The sequence below is a fragment of the Chanos chanos genome, chromosome 6, assembly GCF_902362185.1.
Source record: "Chanos chanos chromosome 6, fChaCha1.1, whole genome shotgun sequence".
Classification (NCBI taxonomy): Eukaryota; Metazoa; Chordata; class Actinopteri; order Gonorynchiformes; family Chanidae; genus Chanos; species Chanos chanos.
The window spans coordinates 33241023-33263990 of NC_044500.1; the positions used below are offsets into that span (position 1 = coordinate 33241023).

The 22968-nt window shown below is 39.8% G+C and overlaps 3 protein-coding genes across 3 annotated transcripts; 2 read left to right on the forward strand and 1 right to left on the reverse strand.

Moving 5' to 3' along the window:
* The first annotated feature begins 2115 nt into the window (after nt 1-2115).
* c6h1orf50 (chromosome 6 C1orf50 homolog) lies at nt 2116-4713 on the forward strand. The gene is made up of 5 exons (XM_030776908.1): nt 2116-2253; nt 2930-3045; nt 3188-3274; nt 3444-3575; nt 3849-4713. The coding sequence occupies exons 1-5, from the start codon at nt 2208-2210 to the stop codon at nt 4032-4034; spliced, it is 567 nt and encodes a 188-aa protein (XP_030632768.1). The 5' UTR covers nt 2116-2207; the 3' UTR covers nt 4035-4713.
* Nucleotides 4714-5051: 338 nt separating this feature from the next.
* ap5b1 (adaptor related protein complex 5 subunit beta 1) lies at nt 5052-8053 on the reverse strand. The gene is made up of 2 exons (XM_030778285.1): nt 7910-8053; nt 5052-7712 (listed from the first exon to the last, which is right to left on the reverse strand). Exons 1-2 carry the CDS (start codon nt 8051-8053, stop codon nt 5052-5054), a joined length of 2805 nt encoding a protein of 934 aa, XP_030634145.1.
* Nucleotides 8054-9242: 1189 nt separating this feature from the next.
* Nucleotides 9243-20442, forward strand: cdc42 (cell division cycle 42). Its single transcript, XM_030778594.1, has 6 exons — nt 9243-9290; nt 14149-14292; nt 14445-14517; nt 15007-15116; nt 15254-15451; nt 19023-20442. Exons 2-6 carry the CDS (start codon nt 14188-14190, stop codon nt 19110-19112), a joined length of 576 nt encoding a protein of 191 aa, XP_030634454.1. The 5' UTR covers nt 9243-9290; nt 14149-14187; the 3' UTR covers nt 19113-20442.
* The last annotated feature ends 2526 nt before the right edge of the window (nt 20443-22968 follow it).

The following is a 22968-nucleotide window of genomic DNA, read 5'->3' on the forward strand; positions in this document are numbered from 1 at the left end:
CCCGCAGTACCACATCCAACAGTATGAGGGCAACCAATGAGCTTAGTTAAGAGCTATGACTGAGAGACGGCGAACACCACTTGCGGGGCGGAGTTAACACGAGGTCGTTATCAGCGCCTGTGTCATTAGCTACTGGGATAAGAAGTAGATTCAAGATTCAGGATTCAAGTCTACGGCAAATTGGAATATTGGAATTCTTGTGCGAATCTCTCAGTCAAGTAATGAAGATAAAAACACAATAATAAAAGACATAATACAAAAGCACCCATAGTCAAGTGATGAAAATAACAATGTTCTAAAAGACATAACAGCAAAAAAAATAGTGCCCGTGGGGGGAGGGGGGAGGGTGTCAATCTACCATCACAGTGTTAGAGGAGCTTTGATTGGGGGCAGAGTATTTCACTCCAGCCGGAATGTCCTTTGCAAGCAGTTTGACAGCCACTGGGAAGAAACTGTTGTGGAGGCGCTTCCTGTTTGTTCTGACGCTCTCTGGTCGGTGGTAGCTTAACTGGTGTCTGGGGCTTCTCCACCGAAACAGAGAGTGTCCAGGGTGATGTGGGTCATTTTCAATGGCCTGCAGTTCGTTCCTGCAGCGGTGTGTGAACAGAGTGTTCATGGAGGCTACATAGAGTATGGATTGTATTGACCTTTTAAATCAACTGGTGTTTTTTCCAATCACATCCATATTTTTCTTTGAAGGTTGCATGCCTTCTGTTAGGGACAGGCATAGGGTCTCTATTGAAAAGCCCACTTTTACAAGTCTACAACCTAACACTCTCATTTTAGAAAACAGGCAGCCCTAGACACTTAATCACACCTGAAATGGCTTCACCTGTGCAACCTGTGTGGTTCAAATTCAGGCAACAAGGAAACACAAGTCAGGGGCTAACCGATGCACTCTTCATACTGTACAGGACAGAGGATGTGCGTAACTTTCTCTGAGCTAAGGGAGATGCTGAAGAGTGGCAAAACTGAAAATCTTTTCTACACACAGGCATCAGCTGCACTGACGTGGAAAAGTATTAGAGTACATGTCCCTCTTTCAGGGAAAGTAACAGTTTGTTCTAAGGACAGCCTACTCTCTTCTAGTCATCACTTCCCTCTCAGAAAGGGTGAGCAGAAGAACGTAGGGTAACACTCAAACAAACAACAATCTTGTGCACAGGGGAAATGTAATGATTCACTTTATTTAAAAGTCACATGGAGAGTAGGATAATAAGCCCATTTTGAATATAATCTCATGACCATTTCAATGGATATCAAACTGTTATGTTGAACTACTAGGCCTGTTTTAATGTAAAATCAGATTTTGACCTTGACAATGCAAGCAGCTTGAGATAGCGTGATTTTGATTTAATCATTGGAATTGTTGAACATGTCCATAAGATCTTAACGCACTGTTGTAAGCATTCTGGGGAACATTTTCGCAAACTCCGAAATCAAATTCAGTTATGCGTTGTTTGTAGCGGTATATAGAGGGGGGTTAGACAGAAAAAGCCAAAAGAGAAATTCATAATGACTAATTTATGGTGCAACACGCACTTTTCATGTTTCACCCTTTGACAGTAATATTCACAGTAATGCTGAAGAGTCTGTGGAATAGGCCTGACTCTTCAGGAGCATTTAAAACGATGTAACAGAATAAAGTATGGGATCACATAACAATCAAGTATTTACCTGAAGAACTATAATATTATGCAATGGGATTGTTATGTTCAATTGTAGCATGTTTGGTAATATCAACTTTGTAACAATTTCATAACATATCTCACGTTGCAACATTTTGACTGGGCATCAAACACATCTCACGTGCATTTAAGTTCAGGTGTTCGTGCGTAGATGCCTAAGCATATGTGTGTGCCTGTTCACTTCGTGGACATGATACATTTTCTTTGAGATGTTCAGCGTTCATTGCTCTGTACAATACTGCATAAACGTCTAAGTGCTCATGTATGTGATACTGGAAATATAATATAAAAGACCGTGGGATATTTGTACTCAGGCATACATACGGTCTCCTAACTGAGCGAAGGAGCGCATTAGGACCCCACAACACCGCCTCTTGCTCTGCCTATCAGTAACTTGTTACAAAACGCTCGTGAAACCATAACCTGAGAATTCTGAATACAGGTGCTCAGACAGTCTCTGGTGTCTAAGGCAAATCTTTACATTTTCCTCGCTGAATCTAACTAACCCACTGACAGAAGATGGACAAAACCGTCAGTCTACCAAGTCAACCGCACACGACTACAGGTAAATTACCTGTTCTTCACTGTTGATTAATAGCTACAATATTCGTTAGAGTTGGAATGTGTAGTGGCTGAATAGTTAACTTAAATCCAGTTGTCCATGTTTTTGGTTTGTATGAATGTACGATTTCTAGTGCTCTATTGTGTCATTAGTATCTGAGCTGTAGACCTAGCGTTAGCTTACTGAATCCCCTAAAAACCTGACATCTCTATAACTATAAAATGACGTTACCTGCTCAGTAACACGTGTGAATGATCTGACTACTAGCAAGCTATTTTTAACACCTCACTACTGCATTGCTATAACTTAATGCATTTTTCAATTCAGTCACATTTGCCAGAAGGTACTATGTAAGCTGTTTAGGCGACAGCATGCATGAAACGTCCACGGATCGCCAGAATCTGCTTACAGAGCATAAGTCACATGCCTTTAAACGTTTACTCTTGTCTCTCGTTTTCTCTGGTCTACGCTCACTCTTTGTCACGTGTCATTCGCTCCAAAATAAAAAAGAAACGAAAAAAAAGGAAACAAAACACGCACAAGCCCTTCAGTTAGATTACATGAAATACAGTTGTTGCCATTATAGTATGACGTACTCCTCTACTTATATGAATATTCTCCTGGTTATAGTAAGTCCCCACTCGCCACTCTATTATATGTGTAATTATTTATTTTGTAGTTAATCTGGTGGAATCCACCAGTAATCCCAGTGGTCTGCAGTTGGTAAGCACGTACCAAACTAATCGAATTGGTGATCCTATGGACCTTGTGGCACTGGCACAGCAAGTACAGAAGGTATTTTTCTCTCCCTCTTTCTTTTCCCGTAAACTTCTTATTGTTTCCCAGTGATAACTCTATGTTTTACTTTAAAATTACGTCGATTTTTCACATGTTTACCTTGTTTTTTGTTGTTGCTGTTGTTGTTTTTTATTCCAAGGGTGATGAATTTGTCAGAGCAAATGCCTGCAACAAACTGACTGTTATTGCTGATCAGATAAGGTACTTACAAGAGCAAGCAAGAAAGGTAAGGCCATAAAAATGATTAGACAGCTATAATATAATAAAATTAATTATGACTCTGAATGTTCATGATTGCTTTGCTCAATCTGATTTGACATGATCTTTCTGGTGTAAACAAAAGTCAAGGTTTATAAAGTCTACATATAAAATACTGCACGTTTTTTCTGCATTAGGTCTTAGAAGATGCAAAGAAAGATGCTGATCTCCATCATGCTGCCTGCAATGTTGTGAAAAAGCCAGGGAATATGTATTACTTGTATTTGCGTGAATCTGGACAGCGTTACTTCTCCATTGTGTCTCCTAAGGTAACTACAGCAGAATCATTTCTAAAATTTCCATTCCAAGTCTTTCATGATGTAAGGACTTATGACAAAAACAGCTGCGTTCAAAGTCTGCACGTGGCCTCGGGGGGCTTTCCATTTCTTGTGACAACAAAACCAGTTTGAGGTGGTGCTAACAGGACACAGTACCTGGATAGTACTCTGTGTGACTAGTTGCGAATGTAACTTGAACAGCAAAAAAAATTCACAACTCCTTGCAGTCACTTTGTAAAATCATTTCATTTTTCTAATTTTCAGGAGTGGGGTTCAAGCTGCCCACACAAATTTCTCGGTGCATACAAACTACAATATGATATGTCATGGACTCCATTTGAAGACGTTGAGAAGAGAGATGCTGAGATCGGTATTATGGAAAAACTGCTGAATCAGCAAGCTGCTTTACCGTCATGTACAGAGCCCAACTTTCAAGGGCTGACAAAGTGAAGGAGATCTGATTTATTGTTTTAACTGCTCATTTTAGAGGCCATATAGTCTTAATGAGTAATAATGGAAATTTACTCAAAATTAATCAGCCCGTGTCTTACTTATGTGAAATGTATGTGGAACACACTGCTTTTTTTTTTCATTTTAGTGGTAAAACACAAAATGAGCCAAAGAACTTTTCTGTATTTTCTGTTCAAAATACTTCTCTGACAGTTTTGGGGAAAATATAGGTCCAATAAGCAAGAATGTTTTAAAAGTACTTGATGGTTGGAATAATATCACAATTTGTATTTCACTCTTCTATTTGTCTGTATGAAATCTCCTTTGGCAATATGTACTGAGCTAACAGTACAACACATAGTGTTCGACCTCTGTTTTGTAGGTCACTGAGTACATGTACAGGATATTTTATCTATTTATCTCTCTCTATTCTCACTCTGCGTACCTACTTTAATTATTTTTAATGGTCTTTTACCACAGAACATGTGTCAGAACATATTTGAGATGTGTTTATAAACCTTTAATTTTTTTCTCTTATTTGTAATTAGTTATTGTAGACGTAAGTTCTGTTTATCCATGAAACAATGTCTATGCTTTTTGTCTCAACTGTATGGTAAACATTTTGAATGAAAGTGGATTAAAGTCTTTTCACAAAACTGTATTTTTTTGTATGAAACTTGATGCAAAAAACATGCCACAGGTCAGTAGAGAACACATTTTACTTTCAAAATTTATTTGACAATGAAATGACATGTAATCACCACCAAATGTTTCAGAATATGTATCCTGAAATACACGCTGCATTGTTGATTTCTTTTCTTCTCAACTTTGCAATTAAAATATACCTCAAGACAAAGCAAACTGCTTGGCACTAGACTGATCAGCAAATGCTTTGATAACTATATGCAGTCTAAGGGAAACAGCAAATACTCTGGCACTGTTAAGGAAGCAATGATTAAAAGTAAATAATCGTCTATTAAAATGTACATGACTTAATGTGCAGTACATCATACCCACTCATATGTGAGATGGTGTCATATTGGAGAGGGCTGTAATGTTTAGAAGGTAAGCATTCACATGTGGTAGCAGCTCCCAATTATCTGTTGCAATATTGACTTGAATCGAATCCTCAGCTTGTTCAATTTTAAGCAAAACATGAAACTTGGGTGGAAGAAAAAACAATACTTTGCATCCATTTTGTTCCAGCTGCTCTGAGATCAGGTAGCTTTCAAAATGTGACTTAATCAAGTCATTAAGGGAACTGTCTCCAATCTGGAAACAGAATAAGCTTGTAGCAGCGCAGTTAGATTCACCTGAGCTCATTGCGTTCCACAGATGGTCAAACACGTCCTGCTTAAGCACATGTGATGTGCCAGGGGGCAGAGGGAGTGGCAGAAACACTTCTGGGAATGAAACTGTGACATCAGGAAGCTGTGTGTGCCAAGAAAGCCCATCCTCAGTGGTAAACACAGCTCTAACATTTACAGTTGTGGGATATGGCAGTCTTGGCTTTAGCTTGAGGCAAACTTCAGGAGGTTTTCTATCTCTGAACAGGCAAGGAACGCATATGTCGCTCACCTCTGCATAATTGGAGTCTTTCAGGTCAAAGTGCAGGCAAATAGAGAAGATTCTGTCAAATAGAGAATCGTTTACTTCTGTATATGTCAGGATGTATTGCAGAGTGACCTCAGAAGCAAAACCAGGGGTGAGGAACTGCTCTTGATAAAATTCCAGGGCTCCCTGCTTCTCCACATCTTCTAACTTAGTTGCACTTGTTGTGGATTTCTGTGATTCTTGATTTTGAATTTTGACAAGCTGCAGAACAGGTTGATCAGTCTGGTGAATGGTCAGGCAGTTGGTGAGTCCATCACTTTCAGCCATGATTGCAGACAGCGACCTGATCTTGGCTTGGCCTCCATCTGCACCTTTGGCAAGGACCCCAGAGAGCTTTTCCCACGATAGGTTAGTAAGCAGGGTGTAATAGAATCTAGCATGGTCCTGAATGTCTGTGTCCTCATAGTGAGCTGACATGTACTGCAGTAAGTCAGCCAGCTCAATGAACACTTGGTTAAGGGTGGGATGCTTGAGTAAGTTTCGACACACGGCGAGGATAGCGTTGCCAACCTGCCAGCTACCCCTCTCACAAAGACTTGAGTTGAGAAGGACGTTGAGCAGGAAGTATAATGTATTCCTTTGGGGTATCTTGTTCTCCTTTGCCACTCTACCTAAAATTTTGAGGTGCCAGCTCAGATTCTGAAGTGTCAGTTGTGAGAGAGACACTTCCACAATAGACTTCTGCAAAGCTTTAAACAACTGGGACGCCCACACCGAATCTTCCAAGCTCTCCTGAATGCGATCAACAAGGTTAATCAGATGTGGAGCAAGGCAACAGTTCTTGGAGTACAGTTCACACACCTTACTGATCAGCTTCTCTGAATATTTCTCCATGTGATAGAAATGCATGAGAAAAATAAAGACAGCTTTGAATGATGTCACAGTCATTTCTCTGTTGCCATGATTGTCCACAATTTTGAGAAGAGCTATCACGTGATCAAACAGGTAGCCCAGTCCTTTACCCTCCTCTCCTTCATCTGCTTCCAAGTGTACCAGGCAGAGGAGGTTCAATCTGCAGAGCATTGTGTTACTGTCATTGAATACAGTTGGAAGGAGAGAGGCTGCAAGGCGAGGTGTGACAAGCACAGGTAAACATTCCTCTCCATGGCTAGATATGGGCCTGTTCTCTGGGAAGTGGAGGATACACCTCATGTAGAATAACTTCTCAGGAATGGTTAAGAGTGGATGTTGTGCCATGCCAACAAGTCGTTTCAGAAAGAAGTTCTCATCCTCTGCACTGAAGAGACTATCTGTGAACGCACCTTTCATGAACAGTGTCACATGGAGTAGCTCAACTTCTCCAGTTCCAAAAAGACGAAGCAGCTGAGACTTAAATATTGCGGGGGAGAGGGCAGGCACCATGGCAACTATCTCCACCAGTTCTCGAAGCAAGGAAGCCTGGGAGACTGGAGTCAGCAGGTATGACTCCTCTAACAGCAATGTCATTATGGACCTCAGTTCTTTACAGTCACCACCAGTTTGGAGCTGTGGTACCTGATTCATCAGGTTGAATGGAAACATTATAGATAATTGTGTGTCAATGCATTTCCATGCAAGTCCTTCATTTCCTGTGAGGAGATTCTTAAGATCTGTGTCAGCTACATCTTTTTGTTGAGCCAAGTGACGGATAGCATTTTTTAGCCCCAAGGTGAATAACAGGCAGTAAGACTGATGAAGAACTGTTGTCTCTTGTTGTTTAAACTGATACAGAGCCTCCAGCTTCTGTGAAAGCAGGCCAGGATAACAGGTTTCTATCTCCCTAAGGCAGTCACATGCTGTGGCCCTAACAGGGTAGTGCGCTGACCCTCCTCTGTGATCATTTGTGTCCTGAATTGTTTGGAACAGAAGATCCAAAAAGTCTTCAGCCACTTTTGCCTTACTGGTAAAGCAGGATGTGCATACCAACACATTAGTGATGGTCAGCATGAGATGGCATTTGAGAGAAACAGACTTTTGTGGAGCATGAGTTAAAATAGACATGAGATCCTGCACGGTCTCTTCACCAACTGAGACAGTAGGGCACAAAACATTCGGATGTTCCAGCAACACGGAAAGCAGAAGTATCTGACCAAGAAAATTAGAGGACAAATTAGTCTTACAGGTGCGCTACAATATTCAAACACCACTGAGATTTATCTAACGTATTACCAAACAGTAAATTTTCGGACCATATTTGACACATATGGTAAACATTAAAAAAACGGCCATTTACATAGTTTATAGTTGTGTGTATGTGTGTGTATGTGTATCGCTGATCCCACCTTCGTATTGTCGTTCGCTTTATCATCTCTTAGTTCGTGAAGAAGGTCAGTCAAAAAACTATCGGTAGTAGTGCAAGTCAAGAACTGAGACGGACTTTGTAAAAAATTGGACAGCCTTTGATTCCAGGAATTCGCCGTTGCCATCATCAAGGCAATATAGCGTTGTTGTGAAGAGTATTCGCTCGTGCTATAAAATTACAAGAAGTTGACTGGGCATGGCTGACCAAGCTTGTTTCGTTTGAAAAATTTTGAAAATTCCGGTTTGGGTATAGAGGCAAAGTCAAGTACATCTAACACATTACCGCGTTCCGTCTACTCACAGTAAAAAATACAATAAATACTCATGAATAAGACGAAGCACACATCTATTATACATACAGAGAGACGTTTTTCTGTCCATGTATTTGCTTCCCTCTGACATCATGTGGTCGAAAATGTCATATGACAATGTAAAAAAAAAAAGTCACGCTACCCACACATTTCAAAATAAAAATGTATACAGTGTAAACTAATTTTTGGTGTATTATCACACACGAACTATCCTATTTTTATATAGTTTTTGAGTCTTTAGGTACAGAAGCACATGACAGTGTTTTGTATACATGTAAAAGTAATTTTAAGGTTTAATACATGATATTGTTTTGGAGATGGCTTAGCTTTGTACTCTTATTTTGACAAAAATAAGTGACCTTATTTTTGCCGAACTGAAGTCAAGACTGCCATCTACTGACAGCCCGTATATTATGAAAATATAGGTCAAATTATTAAAGTCTTATTTGCCTGAATACAATTAATAATAATAATAATAATAATAATAATAATAATAATAATAATAATAATAATAATAAAAAACCACTCTGTGTCAAATGGGAAAAAGACATCATAGTTAAATAAATATATTAACTAATTAACCGCAAATTACAAAGAATGCGTTATGAGAGAGAAATTAGACGATATAACTACTATTGCAGGTTCAATCTTGTACAACTAAATTGTTGGAGGGAGAGACAGACACATTACTATTTTGCTTTAGTATGTATCTTTATCTATCTATCTATCTATCTATCTATCTATCTATCTATCTATCTATCTATCTATCTATCTATCTATCTATCTATCTATTATGTAGATAGATAGATAGATAGATAGATAGATAGATAGATAGATAGATAAATAACTAATGTTGAAAATCATAAGCTAGAAATGCAAAATGGACAAAGTTCAAGTTATTATAATAGATCACTTCTTCATATTTAGTTTAAGGTTACTTCTGAAGTCTTCATGCTACGCAAAGCATAACGTGCCCCTGTACACTTCACTTGGAAACCCCAAGCGCGGACCTGCCAACGCCCGGCGCAGAGAAACAAACAGAAAGGATACGGTAGGGAAAACCCAATTCAGAATTAATCATTATTTCGGCGCTTATAAGAAACTTAACCTACTGACTAGTTTTCTTCTTATGTGAGATGTTTAACAGTGATTTATGGTATTGTTGCCAGTTAGTTTTTGAATATAACTGTATCCGACAGTCACATCAATTTGAAAGCTAATTGAAAAGCTCGCTAGCTTGCTAACGGACACCGGTAAGAAAATATATATCGCTAGGAGTTAGCTAGCTGGCTAGCATACTGGTGTTTCATATATCTGTAAGCTAGTGGTTGAGCAGCTTACTAGCTTAGTACTCTTTTTTTCTTTTTTTTTTTTAGTGAAACAGTTCATTTGAAGTCCTGACTAGCGCTTGTTTCAGTGCCACGCTGACACTTGTCACAAGAAAATGCATGTAATTCAGCAATATTTGTAACTTATTGTTTAAAGAATTTTTGTATTTATTTTGCTCTATTTCTTTGACCCGTTGCACATTTCGTGCCATTGCATCTGAATCGAGATAACTCATTTGGCCTGTATAACTAGCTAACGATATCAGATAACGATAGCCGTTACTTGCCACGAATGATGAACGAAATATATGTTAGGTCTCTGAGATAAGCAATTTTTAGAGTCTTTTATTTCGCGTACCATCATGGATGGAGCTGTCGAACAGTCGTAAAGAGGATGTGCTAATGTCAAAGAATGTCTAACGAAGACAGAAGAGTGGCTGTCGCAAATTTATAGCATAATTCATACAATTTTGGCAAATTTGCTTGATCTGATGATTTGGCTAGCTAGTTACCATTGCTAAACTGAACCGTGAAAATGCTGGGTGGATTTTATTTTTGTGGTGATCGTGCTGGTTTCTCTTATGATCTGTTTTGCAGTTGGCTGTAGCTAAGTGTTGGTAAAGTCTAAAATTGTGTTTCATGTTTTATCTTTGCTTACGTCAGTTATTGTTTAGAATGTTATGCCTTTCCATAACAGTCCTCATCTGCTCGAAGCTCTTAACGTCAGTTGAAATTGATTTCATATGCTTGTGTCCCATATTGAAATTATGGTGAAATTAACTGAGGTTTGTGTCTCTTTGTTTTCGTACAACAATGTTTGACCATTACCATTAATTTCCACAGACCCACTCAAAAATTCCGTAAAAAAGTGGTTTCGTAGAGCAGGTAGCCTACTGGATATGAGAACATCCTCTATTAGTGCTGTCTGTTTTTCTTTTTATTGTGGTGAATGTTTCCACAGAATCCTTACGGGCTTTAATGCGCTTTGGTTATGGTAAGTTCTCTTTGGGTGTACATTTGAAACCACTACATCTGTGGAATCCTTGGAACCTTAACACTTTTTGTGTGCTTGGTTGTCAGGCTCTTCTGAGCCTTATTAAATGAAACATTTGCAGGAGTTATCCTTTTTCTTTCGGTGTTGCTTATCTTGGCCCTATGTTCTCCCCATGCTGAGTCCTGTATCATCACAGCAAGATGGCCTATGCTCACTGCTCATTTCACTCAAGTAATAAATCTCCCATAACACAGAACTCTCTCAGACGTCAGAGGTGTTTTGGTGAAAAGAGCATTGGCTACTGTTAGGCCTAATAGTCCATGCAGCATTTTATTGAAGGTTAGTTTGAGCGGGTGTATTTCAGATTGAATATTAGTAAGAAATCTGAATGTATTTTTATTCCACATAAATTAAATTGGCTGCTTTAAAGCCAATATTACCTGCAAGACAGGCTACATAGTTTCCATCTTGAGTGATCAGTGTATTGTGTGTAGGGAATTTTAGGCTTTATCTACTTAAGTGCAGTGGAGCTCCATCCACAAATCTACAAGTGAAATCTTAGGATATGTTTCCTGTGAGTTTAAATGCTGGCCATTTCCACAAAAGGGAATAGAGAGAATAATTGGGGAAATCCCAACCCCCGTGTTATTTCGTAAGCTTAATTTTCCTGTTGTCCCCGCTGCAGTCCAAGAGTCCATGCCTGTAGTTTTGCAGCTCAAAATCTGTAGAAATGGACATTATTTCAGCAGCATTTAAAATGTCCCTAATAACAGTGTTAATTTAATTGTGGAGAATCTGTGCCAATTTATGGTATCCTAGTTTCACCTACAGCTGGTGGAGATGGAAGTGAATGGTGGGGGCCAGTGGATGTACAGTAGGACTTGTCCATGGAATGTGTGGTTTTAAATTGTTTGTGGGTGGGGTTGCTGAAACAGAGAAATGAGGTCAGTCTGACTTCCGTCGATTGCTGAAGTGTGGAAGGAAACAGGCGGGCTCCACTCTGTCCCTTCCACGTCCTTCTCCATCTGTGGGCTCATTTTCTGCTGCTGCAGCTGCAGAGACCTGCAGAGGCTTAGTCGACACAGAGTCGTCACTGCAAGCAGCAGGACGGTTCGTTCAGGGAGTTGGGCTTTCTGCGTCTTTTCCCCTCTACACAGCAGAGCAGACATCTCAGACTGTCCCTGCTTTTACTTTTTTTTTACCAGTGGCATTTCTCCAGTGAAAGAAAGCCCTGTGTGTGCAGTAAGTGACTGACTGTACACTCCCCTCTGCAAGCTGTGCGTCTGCGATGCGGCTAAGTAGATGACGTTATGCTTTATGCTTCGGCTTAAAGCCGCAGTGACCCACAATCTGGACGGGGGAGGGGCAGCATGGTCAGGAAGGGAGGGGATGTAGTCTAGGGTCCTCTACTGGACTGTGATTGCACCTTTTTGAAAACTGTGCATTTTCTTGGACAGGAGCACAATACAGGACAAAAGGCCCAATGTAAACGTCATGAAGAAATAAGCTCATGTTTTCTATTGTCAGGTGATGTTTGATCCTCTAAACAGGTAAAGTGTACTCTGTGATTTATTAGGTCACAATGCAAGTGAGCATGATGGAGTGACTAATCTGTAAAGCAAATTTTGTTTTTTAAAGTGGTGCACTGGGTCTTGAACTGAGACTGTAAGCTGGTTTATTAGTGCTCAGCGGTAATTAGTCTGGTTAATTAGATGTACTAAAAGCCTCTCCTTGTGATCTACTGGTTTTGAAGATAAAGGTTCAGCGAAGCAGGCCCAGGGCTAGATTTAAAGGGCAGGCAATCAGAAAACTCTGTTGTCCGGTGGAAACTGTCCGGAAATGTGCCAGCCCACAGCGACACAAACGCTAAAACTGGCCTAGTTACAGAGAGAAATCCACTCCCTTTTCACTGGCTTTACATGGTGCATTTCTCTAGCCTTCTGTGTCATTACTTACACTGTGCTGCAAACTGACATTTAAAACTATTAGAACGGCCATTAGTTTTGTCTAGTTTTCTTTGGTCTGAAAGTAACCGTGAATTATATACTTTTGGATACCACTATCAGTGAGCCTTAACGGTTGAAAAAATTTAACCCCAGCAATTTGTAAATTGTAACATTCCAGTTGGTATACTTGTTAGATGATTTTCATGCATAGGTTAATTTTGGCATAGGCTAAGATCATTATTTAAGAGGATGCAGATTTAAGTGTAGTGTTTTTTGAAAGATAGATTCCTATACTTGTTTCTATAGACATTAATTACAAATGTTAGAGTACAGAAAATGAAACACAGCGCTCCATATGTAATTATTTTATCATTAAAGGGGATGGGTTTTGGAAACAGAATGATATATCTAATGAGTAGCCTTAAAATGCTGGCAGTGCTACAGAACACAAACCTGGGCTTGTGCTGAAACCCATTCTAGCAGTTTGGATCGGATCACTGGTACACATTACCCTAGCATAATGCAATAACGGGTTACTTTAGAAGTCAGTGACAGAGCAGAAATAACTACCGTTATAGTGATGGTGAAATGCAAGTTCTTTATCTCACCCAGCAAGAATTGCATCAGCACAGGGTGAAATCCCCAGACACATTTGTCCTATCCATCTTTCATCTTCTTGGCAGGATTAGTTTATCAAATACCACTGGGAGTGAAATCTATTTTTATGAAAAGTATATTTGACTTTTCCTGGACAGCAGCCTTTGTCTCTGGCAAATAGGTGCTTCAAAGAACAAAACTCAAAGAACTACCATATACCAAAAGCATGTCCCAACATTTTTGGATTTAAGACAAATTAGATAATACATTTCTGCATCTTATTTATTTATTTGTTTGTTTGTTTATTTTACATTGTATCTCAGAAGGGACTTAGTTGTACCCTAATAGTAGTATGTATTTGTCCTAGCTTTTTGTGTTCTTTGTGAGCAGTATAACAAGGGATGTAGACGGACAGAAGATGTTCTGTAATACAGTTAGCAGGCCATTATCAGGAGGACAGTGGCTATTTTCTATAGCTTGTTGTTCAGACACTGTTGTCACAGTCTCTGCTGACTCCATGCTCAGTGCCATTATAATTGTTGCACTTACCGAAAACTATATTAGTCGTGTTTTCTTCAGTATAGAAGTGGTTTACTTCTGGCTCTTGTTCTGAATTCAGGTATCCTTGTCCATCAGTCTTTTTGTATGTCTTTACTTGGCCAAAGGCAACCGAGTTGCTAAAAAGAATAGATACCTGATCATTTTGTTTTGAAATCTTCATACAGAGTTGCTGGTTGGTAATCAAAACCTGGTGGTCTGTTTGGAATTACCACAGCTTTTCCTAACAGCTTTGCAGATAAACTACCTAGTTTTTAATTAAATGCAGTATAAATGATAAAAAAGTATACATACTCATTTGCTCTGTGGAATAAACGCACAGCCCAGTGTAAAAATAGGCGTTTAAAAACTGAACTGATCGACCTCAGTTTTGGCTCGGCTAAGTCACTCCCAGCGGCACTGAGTGGAAACACTGGGTTTTGTTCAATGGAATGCCTGAGAGAAGGTCGGATACTCTAACCAGCTCACTGTTTCTTTTTCTCTCAGATCTTGAATGAGAACAGTGGATCCTAAGAAAGCACAGCTATGCAGACGATCAAGTGCGTTGTGGTTGGCGATGGTGCCGTTGGTAAAACCTGTCTTTTAATCTCCTACACGACTAACAAATTCCCGTCTGAATATGTACCAACGGTGAGTTCCATTCTGCTCTTTCATGCAATTTAGATTAAAGTAGCTGAGGAATTCTTGTTTTCCTCAAACCCACGGTTTTTCTGTAAGTAGGGTTGGCTTTTTTGCATCAAATTTGAATTGAAATGTTTATATTATATATGCATTTGTTCCAGGTCTTTGATAACTATGCAGTAACGGTTATGATCGGAGGAGAACCGTACACCCTCGGACTGTTCGATACCGCAGGTACACAACTAGTGCACTCTTATTACTAATTTCCTGTTGTCTCGTCTGTAGCTCTGAAAATCCATGATTTGATACGGACTGCAGATTCATATACGACCAGGGGCATGGATCTGTGTGTTGATTTAAAAAAAGAGGCACTTGTGATTGTGAAGTTCTAGAAATACACTCAGAGAGGTTTTCTAAGCATTCCAGGCATTCTTGTAGGAGTTTTGTTTTTTGTTTTTTTTGTTTTGTTTTGTTTTGTTTTTGTCGTACCCCCCGCCCCCCCTCCTCTTTTTTTTTTTTTTAAACTTGTGTACTTAGGGCTGTATCCTTGCATGTGTGTTGAGCTTTAAATGGCCATGTGCCTCTAGACAGCTGTGTCTGACTGTTCTCCACACCTCCATGCATATTAAAAAGGAGCTTCATTTTACATGTGTACTGCTGCTTTTGAGCTTTTTAATGAACGTTTCCATGTCCCCATTTACTCCTGTTTGAATGTGTCCACAGGTCAGGAAGATTACGATAGATTACGACCTTTGAGCTACCCTCAGACAGATGTCTTCTTAGTCTGTTTCTCCGTTGTTTCGCCCTCTTCATTTGAAAATGTCAAAGAAAAGGTGAGTGTGTCATCTTTATGTGGTATTATGCCATAAAACTACTAGATCAGTTCATTCACTAGTCTCTTTCTTTTGGAAGTGTTGGCTTGCATTGTAAGAGGGTTAAAGCCCAGGGTTTGTTTCTATCTGCATGATAGTGGGTACCTGAGATCACCCACCACTGTCCAAAGACCCCCTTCCTGCTGGTGGGGACGCAGATTGACCTGAGAGATGACCCCTCCACCATTGAGAAGCTTGCCAAGAATAAACAGAAGCCCATCACCCCAGAGACAGCCGAGAAGTTGGCCCGTGACCTGAAGGCAGTCAAATATGTGGAGTGCTCTGCTCTCACACAGGTGAGTGAAAGCTTTTTCACCATGTTTAACTACCTACGTAGCCTCTGCCATCATAGAGAGCAAGTGGAAAGAGCATAGCAATGAATGTTTTGAATCAGTTGCTTATAAATATTGAGGCTTGCTACTTTACCAGCAATATCCAAAACATCATTCAGTGAATTGTGCTTTTGCTGTTTGGTTCATTTTTATCGAACTACCCAACATTCACTGATATTGATATTGACCGAACATTCACTGATGTATGATATTCTTAATATTCACTGGGACAATTACTGACAGGTAAGTGTCTTCTGTGATGAAATGTACTTGTGCCATTGAATATCATACGTGAAAAACAAGAGTGTGGAAGCGAAAAAAACATTTGTTCAGAGGCTCAGAGACACAGATGGTTAATGGCATCCCATATGGTTGAGACACGAGGCGGTGTGTTATGCTATTGTAAATGCTTACTGCTAAGAAATGGCAAACATGGTCTCCCTTGTTCTTGCGTGTTGTCAAACCACATCTGAAGAATACAGAAAGATTAAATTGGCCTGATGGTTGAGTATTGCATGAGAGAGGTGTGCCTTTACTGATAATTTTGAATGATCCTTTGACAGATAGTTGTGAAGGTAAAAGACTTTCACACATGCATGGTCTTACAGTCTGTTGGCTTGTCTATGTAGTATTGAAGGAAAACATCCATAGCTATCCCTGTTCTGTAATCTGAGGATTCAGAAATGACTTCAGCTTTAGCCAGGTTTGATGATGAATGAATAAGAAGAGACTCATAAGATCTTGTTTGGATTTGCTTGTCTTTCACAGATACAGATAGTACAAACAAACCAGCTCTTTATAACCTCCCTATGCAGGTCATTTGAATATACAAAGCATGATGAGTCCAGTAGATATTGGCACCACTATGCAGGGAAAGTAAGCCAACCCTTAACTGTCTTTTGACAATATTTGATATATTAATTGAACATTAACGTGGTGGATTCATTCAGTGTTTTGAATTCTGTCTCAGGAGGCTGTGTTACAGTGAATTATCTTATGAAGTGTGATTTCAAAGGTTTGGGACAGCTGGAAGCAGTGTAGTAGCCCGTCATGTGTTACTTTTGTAGTGTAGTCTCCAAGTAATCTATTCTTTCTGCTTCTGTGCTTTCTCTCAGCCTCCTTTCTCCTCAAAATATGAAAAGCTGTAGCTCTCCAAACTGAACGATGCTTCCCTGTCTATATTCTGTGTAGCTAATGCCTAGATCTAAACTTCACCGCTCTCTGTGACCAGTGCACATGCCTCTCTCTAGCACAATGTTTCTTTCTCTTACTCTCTCATAATCTTTCTCTCTATCTGATCTCTTTGCTGAAGTTCTAACCTTAGTGCTATTTTCTCCCCTCCCCTCTGTCTTTGTAGAGAGGTCTGAAGAATGTATTTGATGAAGCTATCCTAGCTGCCCTTGAGCCTCCTGAAACGCAGCGAAAACGGAAGTGCTGTATATTCTAAAGTCTCTCTTTCTAAACCCCCTCTCTTCACCCTAATGTTTGCTGCTTCCTTTAGTTTACCTCCTATCTGAAAAAAAGAGAAGTTCCCGTACCACTCTACCAAGCTAGGCTGGCATTATATCAATGTTTCTTGCTTCATGATACTGAAGTGTTTCTGTGTGTGCCATTGATTTCTCTTCCTTCTCTATATTCTTTGTTTTCCTCACCACTGATGACTGACTCAGTCCCCATCACCACCACGGTCATGGTTTTGAGACCCTTTTGTTCTCCCCTTTTGGGATAACTTCATTTTTTTTTTGGAAGGATGGGAGGGGGGGGCACTCTTGATTCTTAACTAAGTTGGTGAGAAGACCATAATGCGATTTTGGTTTTGTATTGTTTTTTCACTTAAAACATTGGTATATACGTTTTCATATTAATGTTCATCTCTTTGCAAAGGGTGCTGTTTATTATTGCTTAATGTTCAGAGAGGGCACAGGGTCATGGTGAAGTGGTCCAGTTTTACGCAGCACTGCTGCCTTTACGATTGAAGGTCATGTTTGTTTTTGGGTTTTTTGGGTTTTTTTTTTTTTAATCTTCGTTCCTTATTTTGATGTATTATTTTGTACTGCAGCCATTGTATAATGGAGAATGAAATCTGATTACAGTTATGTATGGCAAATTGGGTGCCAATCATGTGCATACAGCGTCTTGGGAATTTCAAAAGCCTATTATAATATTGTGAAATGATTTGTGACATTAATAAAGGACAGCTGCAATTGCCATTATTTCTGTGTCTTTCTCTTCAATTGTGAGTTGGTCAGTTTGTTGCTCAGATGTATTTATATGTTGTTAAGATTTGTATAATATTCTCAGAAACTCACATGAAAAAGAATACATTTTTGTATTCAGTCTTACCAGAGCAGCTCTCTGAAAGGAACTCTCTTTTAGGGCATTTTTACTTTTTCTCAATATAAATTAATTGTAGCAAAATGGTCTAGAACCTCTTCCTAGTCGTGCAGTGTGGATTGTCTTCCTTGCACAACATCTAGTACAGTAGAGCTTTATTGTAGTGTGTGTGTGTGTGTGTGTGTGTGTGTGTGTGTGTGTGAGCACACGTGTCATATTGTGATTCTTCCTCACAAAAGGCCTTCAGACCGTTGTGCTTGGGGGCTATGTTCTTGAACAGTGTCACATTTGTTAGTGCTTTCACTAGACCAGTGAGGCCGATGCCTACTTCTCTTAATCTTGGTCAGCACACAGAAAAGCTGCATTGTACTCGTTGTTTCTTGTATTAAACATCACTTGACTCATACTAAGACTGTTCCCTAAGCTGTTTAGCCAACAAACAATGATGACTGAAAAATGTCCTCTGAGCACGTTGTGAAAAAGGGACTTTGGTTTGAAAAAAAAAAAAAAAAAAGACTTCCAGATGAGTGCAGTCTGATGCTGTTTTATCATGGAAATTGTGTTTGTGCACATGTTTTCCTTTTGGTGTTTTTTTTTTTCCTCCCCCGTTGACTTCCTTTCACTTCACCAGTCCTTTTGTGTCTCTGAGCCTGTGTTCTCTTGCGCCCCCACTGTCTTGTTTTACACTCCTTTTAAGTGAGAGTGAACTCCTAGCATGTCAGAATCTGCCTGTGGACAACCTTAAGCATCATGAGCTATTTTCCAAAACTTGTACGCATTTAATTTGCATAGATGGATGATGGAAAGAAAAATGGCCATTACTTGCTTCTGCCTCTGTTTACTGTTTAACTGTTAATTGACTCTTTTTTTTTTTTTTTTAATGTCTATTCTAGTTTTTTGCTATATTGCCTTATTACTTTGCAAATCTGGCAAAGCACTGGCATCTTAGTCCTCTTTGCCTAGTCCACCATGTCATCTTGTTTTCTTTTTATCCATCACGTTCAGCTACTCAGCCATGTTTATCTTATTCCCTTAAGTGTTTCATATTCTCCCAGCCTTACTCCACTGAAGGCTGTGATGTATGTCTACTCATTATTTATTTATTTATTTATTTATTTGCCTGGGTCTTTTTTTTGTTTTGTTTTTTTTTATGTTAACCCATGTTGAGCATCCATCTCTCTGTCCTGCTTTGTGTTCACAGAAAGGCCTAAAGAATGTATTTGACGAGGCGATTTTGGCAGCCCTGGAGCCCCCTGAGCCCAAGAAGAAGCGTAAATGTGTGCTGTTATGAGCGCTCACTCTACCACCCCCCCCCCCTTTTTTCTCTCTCCTTCTCCCCCCTTCCTTGCTCTGCTAAGGCTGGTCAACAGCTTTATACTCTAAAAGCAATGTATACAAGAAATGAGTTTAAATTTTTTTTGCTCTGCAATAAGGGTTCAAAGATATTACCCTGCACACATAAAAAGAGGAGGGGAGAAGGTAAATATACCAGATTTTTTTTTTTTTCCCCTTTACTCCACCACACCCATCAGCAAAGCAGTCTAACACGCCTTTTCTAGTTTGGACCACAAGTGTCCAGTCTCAGTACTGCATGGTGAATTTTAGAAACGGGGCCTTGATCTTCTTCACTTAGGATCTAGGTTTCCATAGACACAAGCGTTTTAGAAACCCATAATGCAATCTGAAACGCTGTTTTTAGAATCCGTTAAAGGCATATCCAGGTTCTCTCATCAGATATGCTGTTGCTGTGCGGCTGTTGGTTAGTCATGTAGACGCATATTAAGATTTCCCGGGTAAACGGATTGAATGACCCGCAGTCTTTAAGAAAAACAAAAGTCCATTCATTTGACTGAATTATGACCCACCGTCGATAGATGAGCACATGAGTTTTCTCTCCTATCCTTTCTTTAACCGTAGGCCATCGCCTGAAGTGCTTGGAAGTTAGCTCCGTTTTTTTTTTTTGTTTGTTTGGTTTTTTTTTTTTTTTCTTTGCCAATGTATTCCCACATGATAAATGTTTGAGGAAATAGCCACGTAAATGAATCATTTGCAATGGGTATTTTTGGACTAGTTTGAAGAATTGGTCTGCTCATGCAGGGAACTTTATAACAGTGTTAGCAGAACAAGTGGTGTGTTCTAATGTGTTGCCAGGGACCATGGAAGCATATATCTGAAACTTGTTGTCATGCATGCTGATAAAAGGCCTCCTAGTCCCTGTGGTTAGGTTAACATAATTAATAATAATGTAAGCCGACGGATGTTGTAGGCTCCAGTTGTTTTTATCAATACTGTTTTGTTTTGTTTTTGTTGACACTTTTTTTTTTTTTTTTTAAATTTTGTACTGGTTTCTTTCACTCCTCTGCCCAGTTAGGGGCTGGATCCCTGTAACACTCAGATCCATCTGTAACTGTTTGTAGTAAACGCTACCCCCTCCAGATGTAAAACACTTGATCAAACCATGCTTGTGATATTGAACAGGTGGATCAAAGGTGATTTTATTTCCAGCCCAAGTCTTTATAACCTTTTTTTTTTTTTTTTTGTCTGTCTGTTTGTTTTGGTGTCAAACCAAATGCTATGTATGAAGTCTGTCCTTTGTACTGTATCAGCATTCTTTTAAAAAATGATTAAACTTATACCTTAATTGCCTTTACCCCGTGGTTCCTCCCTGTCTCGTCTAACATTACAGGAAAGTGTTTAGACTGCTTTTAATGTATGTTAATTAGGCAATGTTCAGTGAAGGCTCAGCTATCTCTCCTTACGCATATATTTATATGTGCCTGTCCAAGTGTCCTTTAAGGACAGCGATTGTTTAGGCAAACACTAGTGTGGTTTGTCAAGATTACTTTTACACACTTTGTGATGTATGACCTGAATGTTCCTTGGAATTTTCCTCAAGTCCCAAACTCCCCCTTCCCATGTCAACACTTTGACACTAGTACATTGATAGATAATAGTGAAGTAGTTCCACAAAGCAGATTTTAACCCCCCTCAGTGGCCAGAGGGTGAAAGCATGTGAGCTTGGACAGAATGGATTAGACAGAGAAGTTGTTAGGACACCTTTGTGCCAGCAGGAGATGCTCTATTATCGCAAATGTTCCACATGTTTGAGTGACTTGTGGAGCCCAGCGGTTTCACAAGGATCTGTCTGTTTTGTGTATGTAACACGTGGGTCAGAGATGAGAGGAGAACACAAAGCTGTTATACGTACACATGTATATTTCCACACTTTTCAGTAATGAATTATGCTCACAGAAATTTAAAGCTGCCCTCTGAGAATCCATTAATTTGATTTCAACTAGTATATCGAATAAGCATTGGTAGTATGTTGTACATATGGGTTCTAGCTCATTTTTATGAATTGCTTTGATATTTAATTGGACTGCCAGAGAGGAAATATGATTGACAAGTATGTATAACATGAACCATATTCCAAAAAATCCAGTATGTTCATTGCTTGTCTCAAACAAAAAGTTGAGCTCTTCAATAACATGGTATTTGGCTGTGATTGAAAACGGACGATTTAGTGCTAGATTAACATTCCTGCTCTGAGGTGCTGATGGATGACATGTTGTTAAGGGATGGATTGTATGTCAGCAACTCGCCTTGTTTTTCCGCACCGAACAAGAACCCGTATGTACGTCAGACTACGGAGATGCTTGTTAAAGGCAAATTCTTACAAATTCTTGCTTGGTAGTGTAGTGTAGTTGTTGTCTGTCAGCAACCACTTTGACCATGGAGCTACAGAAAACTATTAATGAGGACACCTGAGAATGGTGAGTTGTTTTTTTTATTTGACTGGTGAGGGTTGCCACCTGCAGGGGGAAAGGAGAGCTGGTTATCACACTACTCACCAGTCAGGCTGACAGCTTTACCGTGAAGGCCAGGTCCAGTGAACTCCTGCCAACATCCCCTTGCTGCTTTGTACTGACCAGCTGTACCATCATCACAATGTTATGCTAACACCCTCTGAATTCTGTAAAAATATGTCATATCCTTTCGCCGTACGTTCAGAACAGAGACATATGGAGTGGAACATGTTTGTGACCCGTGTTTTGCTTTTTTATTTTATGAGAAAACTAGTAAAACTTCGAAATAAATATTTTGGTCCGGTATGTCTTATTTCGCCCGCTCTAGGGCTTCGTTTCTGAAAAGACAAGAGGCCTGAGTTGTTTGGTATACCATTTCTTTTAGTGCTATACAGCTGTTTTTGTTCAGTGACTTTTCGATGTAGGTTTTTTTGTCTGGCGAACAGGTTACAAATGTTGATCCTGACTAGATCCGTGTCCAGAATCAGAAATAGTCTAGGACCTGTTGTTTGAGTTCCTCACGGATGTTTTTGGAACGTGGAAAAGTATTCAAAGGAAGGATTAATTGTCACTTGGGAGTCAGTGTAACAGATTGTTCACACCATCCATTGAGACTACTCCCCGCTCTCTCTAGTCCTAATTGGGAGAGCTGTATGGCTGACTCCGGTCCAAAGAAAACTCATCCCTGACATATGTTTCATTGCTCAGGACATGCTGAAGTTCTTGTAGAGAACAGTATGATGTCTCCCTCTGGATGGCATTCTTAAACATGCCTAAAGGTGCTGTTTTAAAGTATGTCTGTAGGGAGGCCCAATTAGGGCCAAAGGCTAAATATGCAGGACTAGAAGTATCAGCACAGGTTTGACAGGAGAAGAAACTGAAGGAGAAACACACTCCATCTCACTGGCTGATGGTGATGTCAACTGCACTCATAGATGTAGCAGATGTGAAGTCAGTACTGTGGAAGATAGAGTCCAGATAAGCTGGGGGAAATCTCAGACCCTGTGTGCCAGTCAAAGCTAAAACATGCATAGCACGTGTTGAAAGGCTAACCTGTGGACTGAGACAGGCATGTGAGATGAAATATTGTTGAGTCATAAATCAAAACCTTCATCTCTCTTTGCTGCACCTCCCCACCCACCCTTTGGCCATTTCGTTCCCATGGCAACAAGAAGTGCACGAACACAGAGCCGTGCATACCTACCGTGGCTATGTTGCAGGAACACGCAGAGTATCTTTATTTTGGTTCACCAAGGGCATCCACTTCACTGCTCATTTCTCTGTATCTCCCCATCTCTTGATCCACACTCTAAAAAAAACTTGACTTATTTTTAAAAGGCT